Source organism: Asterias rubens, chromosome 2 (assembly GCF_902459465.1).
Source record: "Asterias rubens chromosome 2, eAstRub1.3, whole genome shotgun sequence".
NCBI lineage: Eukaryota > Metazoa > Echinodermata > Asteroidea > Forcipulatida > Asteriidae > Asterias > Asterias rubens.
Window position 1 is genome coordinate 5,631,147 of NC_047063.1, and position 15,260 is coordinate 5,646,406.

A 15,260-nucleotide genomic window follows, 5' to 3' on the forward strand; every position below is an offset into this window, starting at 1 on the left:
AAATCGTCTATTGCCCAGACAATTTTTTATTTTTGTTTACTACACGACGTACACAAACCACCGTTGCAATGCGCTAATAGATCGATCTTTTTGTATTAATAGTGTGCAGAGACTGGCACCCAGAAGTCGGCTATTTCAAGTGCATTTTTCTCTGTGTCGCAGGGCATCCTGACTACATTTTTAGTTGATGAACGGAGCCTTGTATCCAAGACTCATAATTGAGTAAACCTCGCTATCATGAGAGAGATTTTTATTGTACATTGTCCATAATGGGCTAGGGAATAACAACTCTTTGGATGTTTGCAACAAACAGCATGGAAGAAGACTAGACTTAATTTCAAGTCTAAGATCGCTGTTATTCCCATGCATCAGCCACACAGAATTCCTTTGCAGATTAGCTATCACACGCTCTAACAGGCCAATGACAGAGATTAATTTGCAAGAGGGCGCTATTTCAATCAGGCAATATTGTATTGGCTATCGGGTAGGCTAAAAGCCACAATCACAGACTTTGATCCAAGTCTAGGTAGGAGACCGATCAGAGATCAAAATACCTGGATTCAAATCTGAAACTCGCATTCCTGAGTAGAAGCTATCGGGCGATCGTGCACAAAGTGGATTACAGTTTAGCACCAGTGGTTTTGTTTGTGCTGAAATGATTTGCACAAAAATGTTTGCGCAATCAGTCGGTCTTGCAGGAATAGTTTGTGCAATTGCCGATCGTACAGGAATGGTGTGTGAATCAGCTTATCTATCTTGCAGGAAGAATTTGCGCTATTTGCTGATAGTGCAGGAATAGTGTTCGCAATATGTCGATGGTGCAGAGCTGCAAACATTGGTGTTTGAAAATCAGGAAGATTTAATTTTTAAGTCAGAAAAACTCAATCTCAGTGCGCGTGACAACGATTTTTGCTAAAATAAAAACCAATATTCATAAACAGGCATGTACATTTGAAACATTACAAAAGAATATTGCTGTATTATGTTTAAAATGCTTTGCACATACTTCTAGAAAGAGGCCCAGCATGGTCAGAAGATGCATGGTTTAAGTTATGTTCAATTATAAACCCAGGGAATAGAATTTCTGCATTTATTACACTGCTGTCATTAGAGTCCAAATTTTCTAACAAAAATCGGCAATGCCTAGCGTGTTGGCTCGACTCGTGCCGTTTCACTACTGCAATGTTTATATCAGAACCTACGTGTCTCAGTATGTCGTTTCGTCCGCTGGATTTCACAGAAACATCTGAATCGCACATGGTGCAAAACGCATGATTTTCATCTTTGGATGATTGTTTTATTTTATACATGGTCATCCTTTGTGGTAGTCGTCTATGTGTTTTTCAGCATATTTAATTTGTTTCAGCGACTTAATGCTTGCACTGCTGGGCGCCGCCATTTTGGGTAGTCTTGGGTAGTCCATTGGTGTTGCGCGCTCACACACAGAACCCACGTCGCTGCACACACACAGGGGAAGAACACTAGTCACAGCGTCCTCTATGTTGATTCATTACAAGCGTGTACAGTTTGCCGTGTATTATATACTGTAGATCGGAGCGTTGGTTGTGTGTGAGCATTTGGAACCAAGACTAGATCGTGGAAGATTTGCAGAAGACGAAACTACAGTTAGAACAATTTTTTCTGCGCATCTATTGCAATTTGCATGCGCGCAAATGTTTAATAAACACAAAGTGAATTGGGACAGCGGCGGAGGGCAAATTCGTCTTCTTCTTTTTTTCATTAACAAGTTGGGGATCCGGGAGATTTTGACTGTTTACAGGATGTCGGAAGTTTTCTGTCAAATGCGGGAGTCTTCCGCAGGACCCAAACGAGTTGGCAGCTCTGCTAGTGCTGGAATTTGCGCAATTAGGTGATGCTGCGTGAATTATTTAGTTGTTTAGCACCTGGACAAAATTTAACCCTGTGAAGAACCCTGCAGATATATCCAAATTTAAATCGCAAATGGATTATTGATTGGGAAATTTTTGTTTATATATATATACATGTAAATGATTTATGGAGATAATATATTTGTAGAAAAAGCAAAATAATAAATATTCTCATAAAATACTTATTTATAAAGAAGTGCCACGATAAATGGGAACAAATACATGACACAAACAAGTATTTCTGGTAATTCTTAATGTAAAACAAACCTCTCCCAAATCCTCAAGTTTGTCTTCTATCTCCTCCAATTTTACATCATCTGGAGACTCATCCTCAAGATATTGGTGTTTGGTTGCACAGAAGAGACGCCAAAGATCACATGCATCCCTGTATTCTTGAGAGGTTTTCTGTTGCAATGTAAATGAAATAGGTCTGTTTCACTGCATCTGCCATCAAACTGCCACCATGCAGGGCGTTTCATAAAAACCATTATGAAAATATTAATAAGTCTCTCTCACAGATGCACCTCCAGATTTAATCTTCATGTATTATGATGTGTTGTTTAATGATGATAAATTATTTGTACCCTTTCTTGGCAGGGCATAAAAATGCAGCGTAAACCGACACTCACACAACAAAGCACAGCAAAACAAACACACCTTACAGCTGTCACTGGCACTGTCTTCAAACCAATTCCATCTAAACTTGTTATTATATACCTGATTCCTTTGTCTACAATTATCTTGCACTGACAGGTCTCCAGTTGGAAAAACCATGGAAAAACTAAAACAACATTTTGGATAAGTAGCCTAACAGATCGTCACTGCACATGTTCATTCATGCAATATGTACACTCGAGGTGCAGAAGCCAAAGGATTTTCTTTAGTCTAGACTGCATGTGCTAAACTGTATGCACCAAGATGGTTTCTACCGAGTAATTGACTCCACTAAAATTTAAACTTTTAACCAGTACATCCGTTGTCAAAAGTTTTAGCACAAACCAAACCCATCATGATTGCAATCTATAATCTACCCCGTGCACATTGTATTTCCCTGTACTTTTAGTTCTATCCAAATTCCAAAGATACATGTACAAAATCTTATTGTTTCCCCTGTTTGTATTGTCAACCTAATAAACAGTATTGCCTTACCTTATAATATGCCAGTGCATTATTGATCATAAGCTCTACATCTGTTGCCATTTGATCTACAGTGTCATATTCTTCCATCTTGAGTCGTTGCTGGATCTTCAGCAGGTCAATGGGACTAGTTACCACATCATAATATTCAGGTGCTCCTCTACAAAAACAACAGTGAGAATTAGCCTCAAAGAGTCATTTCCAAAACTTTAGTCATGTTTACTAAAATAACTCTTAAGTGCCTAAGAAGTTCTGTTTCTATTAAAATAACAATAAATAGAATTTCAGTTTTTGTGACTTCAAAATTTAATTTGCTTGTGTTGCTGGCTTGAACTAAGCTTTAGTCTGGATGATCTGATGGTTCATGTCTCATGATATGAGATTTGAGATTCTTAATTGATGATTGATGTCATCAGATGGCGCTTTAAATAAAGCATAAAAATGTCATTACCTTAAAGGCACTGGACACCTTTGGTAATTGTCAAAGACTAGTCTCACTTGGTGCATCTCAAAATAATTATGCAAAAATAACAAACCTCTAAAAATTTGAGCTTGATTGGTTGTCCAATGTCATAGAGAATAAAGGAAGAAAAAACAACCCTCAAAGTTGTGTGCCTTAAGATGCATTGAATTAGAGACCTCAGCTAAGGTCTCCAATTCAATTCAAACAATTCAGTGCAAGGACCCTGTCCTCATTGCGTGGTAATGACAAGGTTGGTGGCTGGCGCTGTTAGTGGATCAAGCCAGCGTCAGACACCAACCAAGGTCAATACCACGCAGTGACGACCGGGTCCTCGCACTGTTATTCTCATTAGTAAATACATTAGTAAAGATAAAAAATATGAGTTTTTTGATAAGGTTTTCAGTGGTACAATCGATTCCATTTGATGTAATACTTGAACTTCCGGGACCATTGTGAATGGTCCCAACCTTATGGCGGTTTACGTTGGGAAGATTTGGTTTCGTCCATTACTAATTAATACTAATTAACAACATATACAAAATTTTAAAAATTCAACTAATATTAATTATAATATTATTAAAGTTTTATAAAGCGCACATATCCACAATAGTGCTCAGGGCGCTATTACAAAGAAACTCAAACAAAAATAACAAATAACAGATTAAATACAAAAGAACGGATCTATCGATGTAACAAAGGGGTGGACAATCTGTTCTGTGGAAGCACGATCAAGATATTTGTTAATCCTTCCTATGTTGCAGATGTGAAATGAAGCAGAACAAACTGTGTTAGAAATGTGGTTCTTAAACGCCATCGACGATGGAAAAACTACACCAAGATTGCATAGTGGTCTCTACTACATGTAGTACCATGTAAACCATTTCATGAGTGTAACCTGTTTGAGTTGAAGACAATGGTCTCTGTGTTAAATGCAAAATGCATCATGTCCATGTGCATGTACATTATACTTCCCTCAACACTATCTTGGTGTGCCTTCTTATGGAAAGTGGGCAGCGCGCCTTATTGTCTGCTAGCTTTGTGTAAGACTTGTATCTCTACCATGGGCAGCGCGCTGTATCGCCCACTAGCTTTGCTCAAGTCTATTCGCTCTACCCATGTTTATTAGTAAGCGTTCAAGAGTTAGCACTATCAGTAGATGTCTAGATTATCTGACCAGGCTTACATGCAAGTAACATAAGCTATCCATGTTCCTGCAGACATGGGTTTAACAAAACTGTCTCTCAAGGCTCAGATGTACATATAATAATGTTCCACTGCCTAATACATGTATGTTATGTATCAAAATTCCTGAAATGTGTTCCTACATGTACAAGTTGCTACAAGCAGGCCAACATAATTGTAACCATTTGTACAAACCTTCGCTTTGGTACCCTGATCAGAGCTTCACATAGCAGTCTTCCATCTTCAGTTTTGTTTGAACTTTGAGGGTATGTTTTTAGCTTTTGCCAAGTGACACGATTTTTTGTTGGTACCGCATGCGATTCACCGTGCGTGCAGGTCCTATGTGACCGTCCGCACATTATACAGCAGCCATAGTGCGTGCGTGCAGTCTGCTCCGTGGCCGTATTTCTATAATAGCAGCAATAGCTTTTGTAAAAATCACTAGGCGTTCAACATGTTCAAGTTTCTATGTACGTATGTGTGTAAAATCGTGTCTAAATTTGTTTTGATGTGCCATGTTCCCAGACGTAATGTACTGCCTAATACATGTATGTTATGTATCAAAATTCCTGAAATTTGTTCCTACATGTACAAGTTGCTACAAGCAGGCCAACATAATTGTAACCATTTGTACAAACCTTCGCTTTGGTACCCTGATCAGAGCTTCACATAGCAGTCTTCCATCTTCAGTTTTATAGTTCCTGATGGTATCATACAGCTCCTGGATAATCCCAGCCTGCCATTAAGTAAATCAAGTACATTTCCATTATTGTCATTTTGTAATACCAAACTTTTTGGCTTATAAGTTACGGTTTATACGTCGATTGTGGCCCTTTTTTAACTCCTGTGCTGGGCGGCTTATATACTGACATGCTAATATTGAAGGGGAAAAACAACGTACATTTTTTAAAAAGAAAGAACCACCAAACTCACTCTGAAAAAAAAAAATTGAAAAAAAAAAAACATTTTATTCAACATGGACAACTCCACCAACCTTGTTTTTATTCCTAGATGAATGGGTCACAAAAGTCCCATTTCTACTCCATTGCTTAAGGAAATTCGTCTGTTCGACAAAGTTTTTTTGTCCATATTTATGAACGTCAAAATTATGTTAGTCTCACCAACCCTTTGTGTAGGTTGTGCAACGCCGCATTTTCACACTGATAAACTACAGCTCATTTAAGGCCTGTGATTAAAGATTGTTGTGTCATATTTTCTGACGTAATTTCTTTGCAAGATATTCCACAATAATGGAGTAGATATTTCGCGATTTCATTGCATGCGCAGTCATAAAGGTTCATAAAGATGCACACAATTGCAAAGATTTTAATGACAGCCATCTGCCAATGTTTTGTTTTTGAAAAGCAATCAAAGTTTACGAAGTTGACATTATAAATTATACAATTGTCATTGATTTTCTGGGTCACAAAATTGTGCATCTGGCAGGCAGTGAGTTTGTGTTTTTGACCATGATGTTAATCGATGATGTGGCCAACCTAAGCCAACTCCAAACCCCAACATTTTAAGACATAAATGTTCTTTTCCTGACACGCTGTAGGCAGATCTACTGATTTGGGGCTCTGCATACGTCCACTCTATGGACAATGGACCATTCCGGCTTTCCACTAAGCTCCGCCCACAGCGCACGTGGGCAAGACACGTGTACGAGCACTCCCAATGACATTCTGCACGATTCTGCTGCGCGTGCCAAATATACGCGCACGTGACCGAGTTTGTCCGACCACAATCATTGCTGTGATTGGTCAAATGGGTGAACGCGCACAGTTTGATTGACAGGCCGGATCGGTCCATTGGCTGACAGCAAAGTGGTGGTTTGTGTCAGCAGTCACAATAAACTGTAGACCTATGATAAGCATCATTGCAATGTATTCATGGTGGTGATCATGTTTCCTCTGAAGTAAGGAAGTTCCATCTCCTTCTGTGGTCCTTTCTCACACAATTTTGTACAAGTACAAAATTGTGTTACATGATGTGTGGCATCCTTGTGCATTGCTGTGGCAACCGAAAGTGGGAAATACACCCCAATTTCGAAATGTTATCTAACCATGAAGGAGATGGGTCTCCAAAACGAATTTTGGTCTAGATAGATTGGACATTTATATTACAAATGGGGTTAGTTTAATGTTTGTGGTTAACTATTGCAAAGGTCAACAAAGTTCACCAAGAATTACAACGTTATTGGGTCATTCCGTGTCAAATGACCCCAAAAAAGACAATTTTAAACCCCTCCGGTCCCCTCTTCCAATTTGGTTTATGGGGTAATTTGGGCTCAACAACCTGATATTTCAAATTTCAGCTCTATCCTATTAACAGTTTTCGTCCTGCATCATGCTCTTTTTTTTTAGATGTAGGTCAAACGACCATATTCAAACGACCATAAATCAGTAACCATTGGGTCAAATTGGTTGAAATTGGTGTCTTTGGAAAGGTAATTGCATAAGCTTTCCAAATCTGCCATTACTTTTTTCGTAGGAACATGTTTAGGTTTAGTAACCTTTTGACTTTTACTTTGACCTTGGATTTGACCTTGTGGATCACATGATCTGGAGATGAACTTAGGTGAAAATTTACCCCCATATGTTTCTCCACAATATAAAAAAAATCGAGACATAATATTTTTGGCTTGCTTTCAAGCTCCACTCAAAGTTGCCCTTCTTGCCTATTCCTATATACAAAGTATGATGATCAGTCTAATTCTTCAGAAGAAGATCTGAGAACCCATGAATCACCACTAGGTACATTCTTACACGCTGAGACTGTCCGCCAAAATTCGGCTTACTGTCCACCGAAAAATCTTTCATGAGGATGCACCTATTAAAGTTGAACTTGACTACATGTACTTACAATATACTTTGCATACTTACTGAGTCTTGTGAGTGAACAGACTTCTTGCGTCTCTTTATGGAAAGGGGGACTGAATGCGAGGGTTCCTCCTCTGTATCCTTGGCATCAGTAGACGCCGCTGATCTACGCCTTTTGGTCATGGCTTACTGCAGAGAAAAAGAATACCTTTATTGTCATTTTGACTTTTTAAAAGCTCTACAATGTAAAATGGCATTTACAGAAACAGACTGATTATACCACAACAAATGTATAAAGACAGTTTGTATTCAGGACGGTAATTATGCACGTAGTGTCAGATGTACTTAAAGTCACCTGGAAATAAAAAATTTTTTCTTTCAAACATAAGAGTATATGCTGACGAACAATAAAACAATTTTTTTAGTAATTGTTTGTCACGATTTATATGTTTAAAAAATATATAAAGTTGTTTGGGGGCTGACTCCGCCTACCCCTTTTGTGACGTCAATCGAGGCAGACTTTGCCTGCAATGCGTATAGTAAACACACGTGCAAAGTACATGTACGTCCAAGTCGTGAGTTGGTACGTTTCAAAAAGTGTTTTTCTGCATTCAGCAGCAATACACCTGGTCGGCGTTGCCGGAAAAAAAAATAAAAAATCTTTTTTTAAAACGTACAAACTCACGACTTGGTCCGTACATGTACTTTGCAATTATGTTTACTCTACGCATTACAGGCAAAGTGTGCCTCGATTGACGTCACGAACAGCGCCCTCTCGGGTCGGGGTCTACTCTTAAATTTGTAAATAGCATAAGAACTGATTTTTTAAAACCTTAGTTAACTGTTTATTCACATTCCACTCATCAAAACACATATATTAGTGACAAAAGCTTTATTTTGAAAAAATACCACTTCCAGGTGACTTTAAAATACAGAAACTTGTTCCATTAATAAATCAACCAAACACCTGAGCACCACCTCCGGCATGGCAGACCCTCTGCATTCCTATACAAAATGTGATCAACATGAATCTGGTTATGTCTTATTACTGGGGGAAGGGGGACAATTTGGCAACTTTCACATTATTTTTAACAAAGAAGGCTTAGTTTGGTGAGGAGTAGGTTTGCAAAAGTATTTATCTGACCAGGAGAACATCATAAAAAAAATTTCCCATACTTGGCCATGGGCCACATTATTTTATGAATTAATTCACTCAAGCAATTTTGTGACGTGAGTTTATGTGATGCAAAATGTACGCTGACAAGTTGGGGTCGTTCGCAGAAGACGACCTCCGTTGTGCCTCGATGGCATTCTGCGGGCTTGAAATTCTCCTCTCAGGTGGGCTTTGACATCGGACAAACAAAAATAAAGCTCAGTTGTTCTTGGTTCTACTCAAGTCTTCAGTGCGTGCATATAGGGTACACAAGGACACTAGTAGTCCAAGCCAAATTTCTGTACCTTTTGCCCTGGTGCTACACTGGTACTATACGGTAGTAGTTAAAAAGCAAGACAGCTGTTTTCAGAACTGAGAAGTCTCCCGAACATCCGATAAATCTACACCGCAGTAGTAGAATAAAGAAAGACAGTTCTCTATATCAGAAAGAACTCAACCTGACAAGTACTTGTAGATACACACAATCCACATGGTGTTACCGCAAACCAAAAGACACTCTTGTCGCACAAGTTGTGTGCTTTCAGATGCTTGAATTTGAAATATTTCAGTGAGAAATTACTTCGTTTTCAAAAACTACGTTACTTCAGAGGGAGCCTTTCTCACAATGTTTTGTACTATCATTGCTCATTCATAGACATTACCAAGTAAGTTAAGAATGGTGTATATGATTGTGCATGGGCTTGTGGCCATACCATGTGTACCACTATATTTCATTCCATTAAGATCAGGGCCCAATTTCATGGCTCTGCTTACCGCCGAATTCTGCGCTTACGATCACAATTCCCCGCTTACATGCAAGCGCCGAATTTCTGCGCTCGCCTTGTAAGCGTAGAATGCCCAGTAACGTGAAGTACGCACGCGCAGAAGCCCAAATTTGCCGCTAACCCGTGAAATACGCTTGCCGTAAGCACAGAATTCCCTGCTTCCATAAGCGTCGATTCTGTGCTAATATGGTAACCACAAAATTGGGCCCTGGCTTCCTCCAACACCACTGCAGGATTGTATACCAACAACACTCATTAATACCAAGCGCCATCTGTCTGTGGAACCACCTACCAGACACCGTTGTGACAGCTCCATCACTGGACCAGTTCCGGAATCGGCTGTCCAGCCTACGCTACAGCTCCGTTAATCAAGCCAGCAACCAGTTTTTTTTACTTGCACTTGCAGCCTACCTGCATCTGTATAAATACACCTTATTTCATGTATTTCTGTGAGCTTTTTTGCTGATATAATGTTCCCGCGCCCTGCTTACTTTTACACTTCATACTATCAATATCATAGAACGATAAAAATACTCACACATGTGAGACTTGGTTGTACTCGTAGTCGTATAAATAGGAAGAAGACGAACAAGAAGAAGTTTATCAATAATGCCAACAACAATTATTTTGAGAAGGCTAATTACCATATTATCTAGTGTCCAGTGACTTTAAAAAGGAAGGAATATAATTTAGAACTTATTTAAACAATAATTAGGCCTAGATAAGATAAGAAAAAAAGAAAATTTGGAATAGAATTAGAATTTAGAAAGAAAACGGTTGGTTTATCATAGTCATTAATATGATGATACACAACAAATTATCCAAATACAATACAATAATGTCTTACCTCTCTCCCTCAGTCAGTCAGATGTGACAAGTAGACCATGCATAAACTGTATCAACTCTCAGTACCAGGTGAGGATCGAGTGGTGAGTGTGTGCCGAGAATTCGGGGGAGAGTGACACCTAATGGTATGAGAAAAAGTGAATGTGTACGGGGGCCGTTGTTCGGGGACGGACCGACGTTCCAAGTTGATGTGCACAGTGCATGTGGTTTGTATCATCACACACTGAAGCCGCAGTAGACAAAGAGCGCCACTCTTTTGCAGCTAGTCTTTAGAACGAGTCGTTTCTTTGCAGGTCCATAACGAGAATCCGCTAACGCAAAATAACGTCTTGAACAAAGAATAATTTTATGCTTGCAGCCGGTGTCACATTAGACTTGATTTCAAGTCTTAGATCACATTAGACTTGATTTCAAGTCTTAGATCGCGGTTATTCTTCTGCATCTCACGAAAAACGCCACACGAGCGCCCTATATGCTAAATGACGGAGGTTGATTACAAGAGGGCGCTGTTTGTAGAGCCTATCCAGAGCCTCAGGACGACTGAAAGCCACAATGGAAAGCCACTTTTGGAACCAGACTTGCTTTCTCCAGAAGACGATAGGAGCCCTCCATTATGATCGGAGCATACTGATCAAAACGTCGAGTTGAAACCAACGGTTCTGCTCAGAACCACCCCAACACATTACCCTGATAGTCATTACATGGTGTTACCGCAAACCTTTTCATATTTTACTTGAAACCAACGTCTAATGTCACAGGGACCCCCCCCCCCCCCCCCACACACACACACACGCACACAGCGGCCCGGGGTGGGGACACAGAACCTCTCTGTCCCCCGGGCTAGTTCTGGTCCGCCGCCAGGGGAAATTGTCCCCCCCTCCCCTCTCATTTCACTTTTTAGACTGAATTGAAATGTAGTTATATTTTAATATCATCATTTGTTTCCGCACAGCGGTCCGGGGACAGAATCTCCCCCCCCCCCCCCCCCCCCCCCGGCTGCTATTTTTCCCCAAACGACATTGCAAAGATTTGGTAAAAGATTTTAATCATTTTATTATGAGGTAATTTTGACGGAAAGAGCCAATTTTGACGGAAATAAAACAAATGCTGCAATGTCGTTTGGGGGGAAAAATCGCCCCCCGGCTAGGGTTTAAATTTTCTGTCCACCAGGTGAACTTGTTCCCCTAGGCTCAATAGACTGAGTTAAATGTAGTTATAATTATTTACACAATAAAATAAGAGACTTTTTGTTCCTGTCCAGCTCAATTGGTGTGTGTGTGGGGGGGGGGGGACTATGTGCATTGAGTGTAAGCTGCCTGCAAATGTGTGCAGCAGTCATTTTCGTCTGGGCCTACAATACACCCTTGATTCCAAGACTGGGAAGTATGCATGCTATTTAATTCTCACATAGTCTTGAAAGTCGTCATTAAGTTGTTTAGACTTGATTCAAGTCCCGTTCCCGTGCGGGAGGTTCATATACATGTACCCGCCGCCGTCAAAATGTACCGAACAGGTTGGGGAATGCATCAGAACATCACATTATCAATAAGTAGGATTTGAAACTTTGCATGGTGGAAATAAGATATAGAAGAGTTTGCGGTAACACCATGTACGAAAAGAACCGTTGGATTAACTCGACGTTTCGATCAGTATTATGCTCTGGTCGTCTTCTGGAGAACATTATCAATAGTTTTCTAAGATTGGCACGGGATTGGGACTTGAGTTAAGTCTAGTATTTGTTGGGCCGGCCGACCGGTGTGAACGAGAGATTCTGCCCCCCCCCCCCCCCCCACGGGAACGGCATGGGGTCCGGGCCTGCTTAAGGGCTTAAGGGCCCATGAAACTTTTGCATTTTAGATGCTCTGTGATGCAATCAGGCAAATTTTGAGGGGGGACATTTGATATAGTGTCCCCCCACTCTTTAAAAGTTGTTTCATCCTTAGCCCCCAGGATTATATGCCCATGGTGGGACACAGGGTTTGGTCTTGCACAGTGCAAAACATGAGTTTATGAAAAAGGTGGTCAAAAGACACGGGGAACATTTGATGTTGTTTCCCCTACCCTTCGAAAATGGGGTGTGGGTGGGGGACACGTCCCTTCCACTCTTTTAAGGGGAAGGTGCAAATCTGTCAACGAGTATGCGTGCTGTGAGGACCCTGTATGGCGTCGGGTGCGGGCCCGATTAAGGGCCCGGGATGCTCTTATAGGTGCACTTAGATGCTCTGGGATGCAATCTAGGTCCATCAAAAAGTTGTGTCATCCTTTGCTCCCAGGATTAATGCCCATGGTGGGACACAGGGTTTGGCCTATTAACACAGTACAAAACTCGGGCTTCATGATAAAGGTGTTCAAAAAGGTGGGGGGGGGGGAGGGGGACATTTGATATCGTTTCCTCCACAGGCCTCCAAAAGATGGGGGACATATCCCCCTCCCCCTGATTGACGCCCGTGCCCGGACCACTTTACCTGGCTTTTCTATAGGGTAGGGTACCGCGTCCCCCGATACAGTGTCTCCTATCCGCTGTGCTCAGCGGAGATTTTGTCCCCAAACGGAAAATGTGTCCCCCATCCCAGGCATGAGCGTCCACCGATGACGGAACTTCAGTGGATTTCGCTTAGACAGACCACTGCTCACAAAGTGGCTGTTAAAACACATTTTATTCAATGTAGGCCTGTAAAATAACTCAAACGTTGCAGCTTTACCTTAAAAGTTATTATTTTCAATAAATTATTCCCGCACAGCGGGGGGACTGTCACCGCGGCTAGAGTTTTCTGGTCCGCCGCCAGGGGAAATTGTCCCCTCCCCTCTCATTTTAGACTAAACTAAAATGTAGTAAGTTTTATATCATCATTGCAAAATCGTATTAACTCCTTCAGTATATCAACAGTTTACAAACTGTGCGAAATTATATCTGAACGGCAATTCACCAATGTGAAACAACAAGTTAAAAGGAATACTCAACAACAAAAATGAGCCTGAGAAAGTATTAACAGATCGCAGTTTTGTATGAGAAACACAACAATATGAACACTGAAGCAGTTAATGACTACAAAAAAATACACAATGATATATAAAGTCTTAGCTGGGTTCCGCGCTTCAACTGGAGTTGGCAGAGACTCAGTCTTGAAAGGTTGACATGAGATGGGCTCCGAAGTCCAAGAAGTGACTCTGACGAATTCCAGGAAAGGCGACGAAGGGGGGTTGAGAGCGGGACTTGGCGAAAAGTTTAACCGGGTCAACTTCTCAAGCGTGGCCTGTGGACTAGTCTGTACCAACAGAGCACGTGGTAAAGATGCATGAATGAGATTTAGGAAATTACTTAGGGAAGTATAACAAATGTTCCAAACGAAATCTATACGCAAAGTGTAACATCTAAACGCTCTAGAGTCTTGCACTAGTCCGATTTTCACTCTGAGGATCCAGAGCAAAACGAGCCAGGATATACCGAGCTGGTCACGCACTCGGACAGGAAAGTTAAACTATGATTGGCCAGAAATATTAAAACAATAACATCCTGGTTGGGCTTGACCAATGAGAAAAGAATTAGTGGCCTATGTTCTTAAGAAAACGTGTTAGATAGGCAGCTTAAGACAATCAAATCCGGGCACACCCATTCAAGGAAACTACTGACCTTGCAACAGTCATTACAACAGAGCCTTACGTCATGTCCCTGATGGGGGCAACCAACTGCTATGTATTTATGGTAAAGGAACTCCTGGACAGACTCTGACCACTCATCTCAAGGATGTGGTTCTAAACAAATGGAAGAACGGCACCTTTTGTTTCACTGTTGCTGTATGGGGCGGGATCATGGAGAACGGATCGGCGGGATCATGGAGAACGGATCGGCGGGATCATGGAGAACGGATCGGCAGGCTTTAGAGCACGTGGGACGGGGAGAGGGAAGAAGGGGCAGGGGGACGGGGGAACGGCCCCTATAACACATCTTCATTTTTTCAGGACACATGCATCCGTCCTCAAGCAAATTATGACAAACTGAATAAAACATGCATGCCTTAAATTAAAAGTTTACTCATGGGGATATTAATTTTTATTTTCATACTCGCGATATATACCTCATGCCTCATCCACCTTTGGCCAACTAGATCGTGGCTGGACTGAGAAACAAACGCCCCAAGCTCACAACCAAGCTGAGGGTATTTACTACGGCTCAGGAACATGGACACTCCGAGCTGATGTGACACGAAAGCTCCAAGCCTTCAGCCTAAGGTCTCAACGTCACATTCTCGGCGTCCCGGGTGGTCTGATTTGATCACTACGCAACAATCTCGGAGACCACCGGCATCGAGGATATCCTAACTCCTGGAGACGTCATTCCCTCTTTGGCCATGTCAGACGGCTCCCAGAAGATACACCTAAAGCTGAGCGTCGAAGCACAGGGAGGATCCCACCCCTGCCCAGCCTGGAAGAGGTCAAGCTGACCTCGCAGCACCTGGGTCGACCAACTGGAAGCAGACTGGGCAGTTGCACTCGGCAGCAGATCAGAGCGCATTGGTTGGGCGGCTCTATCCCCCCTGATGGATCAAGAGAATCTTGATGACATCTACTCCTCTTTTGTTTACCTGTCTAGCGGGACCCGCAGCACAGGAATTTGCACAGAACAAAAAAACATTGCAAGAACGCGTTAGAAGTGCGCGATTGGGGGATAGTGAACGGGACGGGAACAAAATTAATTCGACTGACAAATACTACAAAACGGGAAAAACAGGACGCCGAGAAAATAGGTAAAATTATCAAGAACCAGGCCCTGGTTGGGATTAAACCACTAGTTGAAAACCTCTTCACAACACATTGATTCCCTTATGAAGGCTTTTTGAACATCATGGTTTGAATAAAATAATTGGATATCCACCAGGTGCAGATTCTTGGAAAGTAGGTGTCCGTATTCGCTCGGCCACAGCGGCTATGTCTACAATACACACACAGTTAGCATGAGAACGAGGTTGAGTAAAAGTACGCCCT

The 15,260-nt window shown here is 41.5% G+C and overlaps 1 protein-coding gene across 5 annotated transcripts in view; it reads right to left on the reverse strand.

The window, feature by feature from the left end:
• The window catches only part of LOC117307319 (protein polybromo-1-like), a 66,686-nt gene extending 56,209 nt beyond the window's left edge, over window positions 1–10,477 (reverse strand). For all 5 annotated transcript variants that reach the window (XM_033792037.1, XM_033792041.1, XM_033792039.1 and 2 more), the window contains exons 1-5: window positions 10,279–10,477; window positions 7,557–7,682; window positions 5,310–5,407; window positions 3,039–3,186; window positions 2,157–2,294 (exon numbers count right to left, since the gene is read on the reverse strand). In XM_033792037.1, the coding sequence (XP_033647928.1) occupies window positions 2,157–2,294; window positions 3,039–3,186; window positions 5,310–5,407; window positions 7,557–7,676 (504 nt within the window). In that variant the 5' untranslated portion in view covers window positions 7,677–7,682; window positions 10,279–10,477. The remainder of the gene's footprint in view (window positions 1–2,156; window positions 2,295–3,038; window positions 3,187–5,309; window positions 5,408–7,556; window positions 7,683–10,278) is intronic.
• Window positions 10,478–15,260: the final 4,783 nt, after the last annotated feature.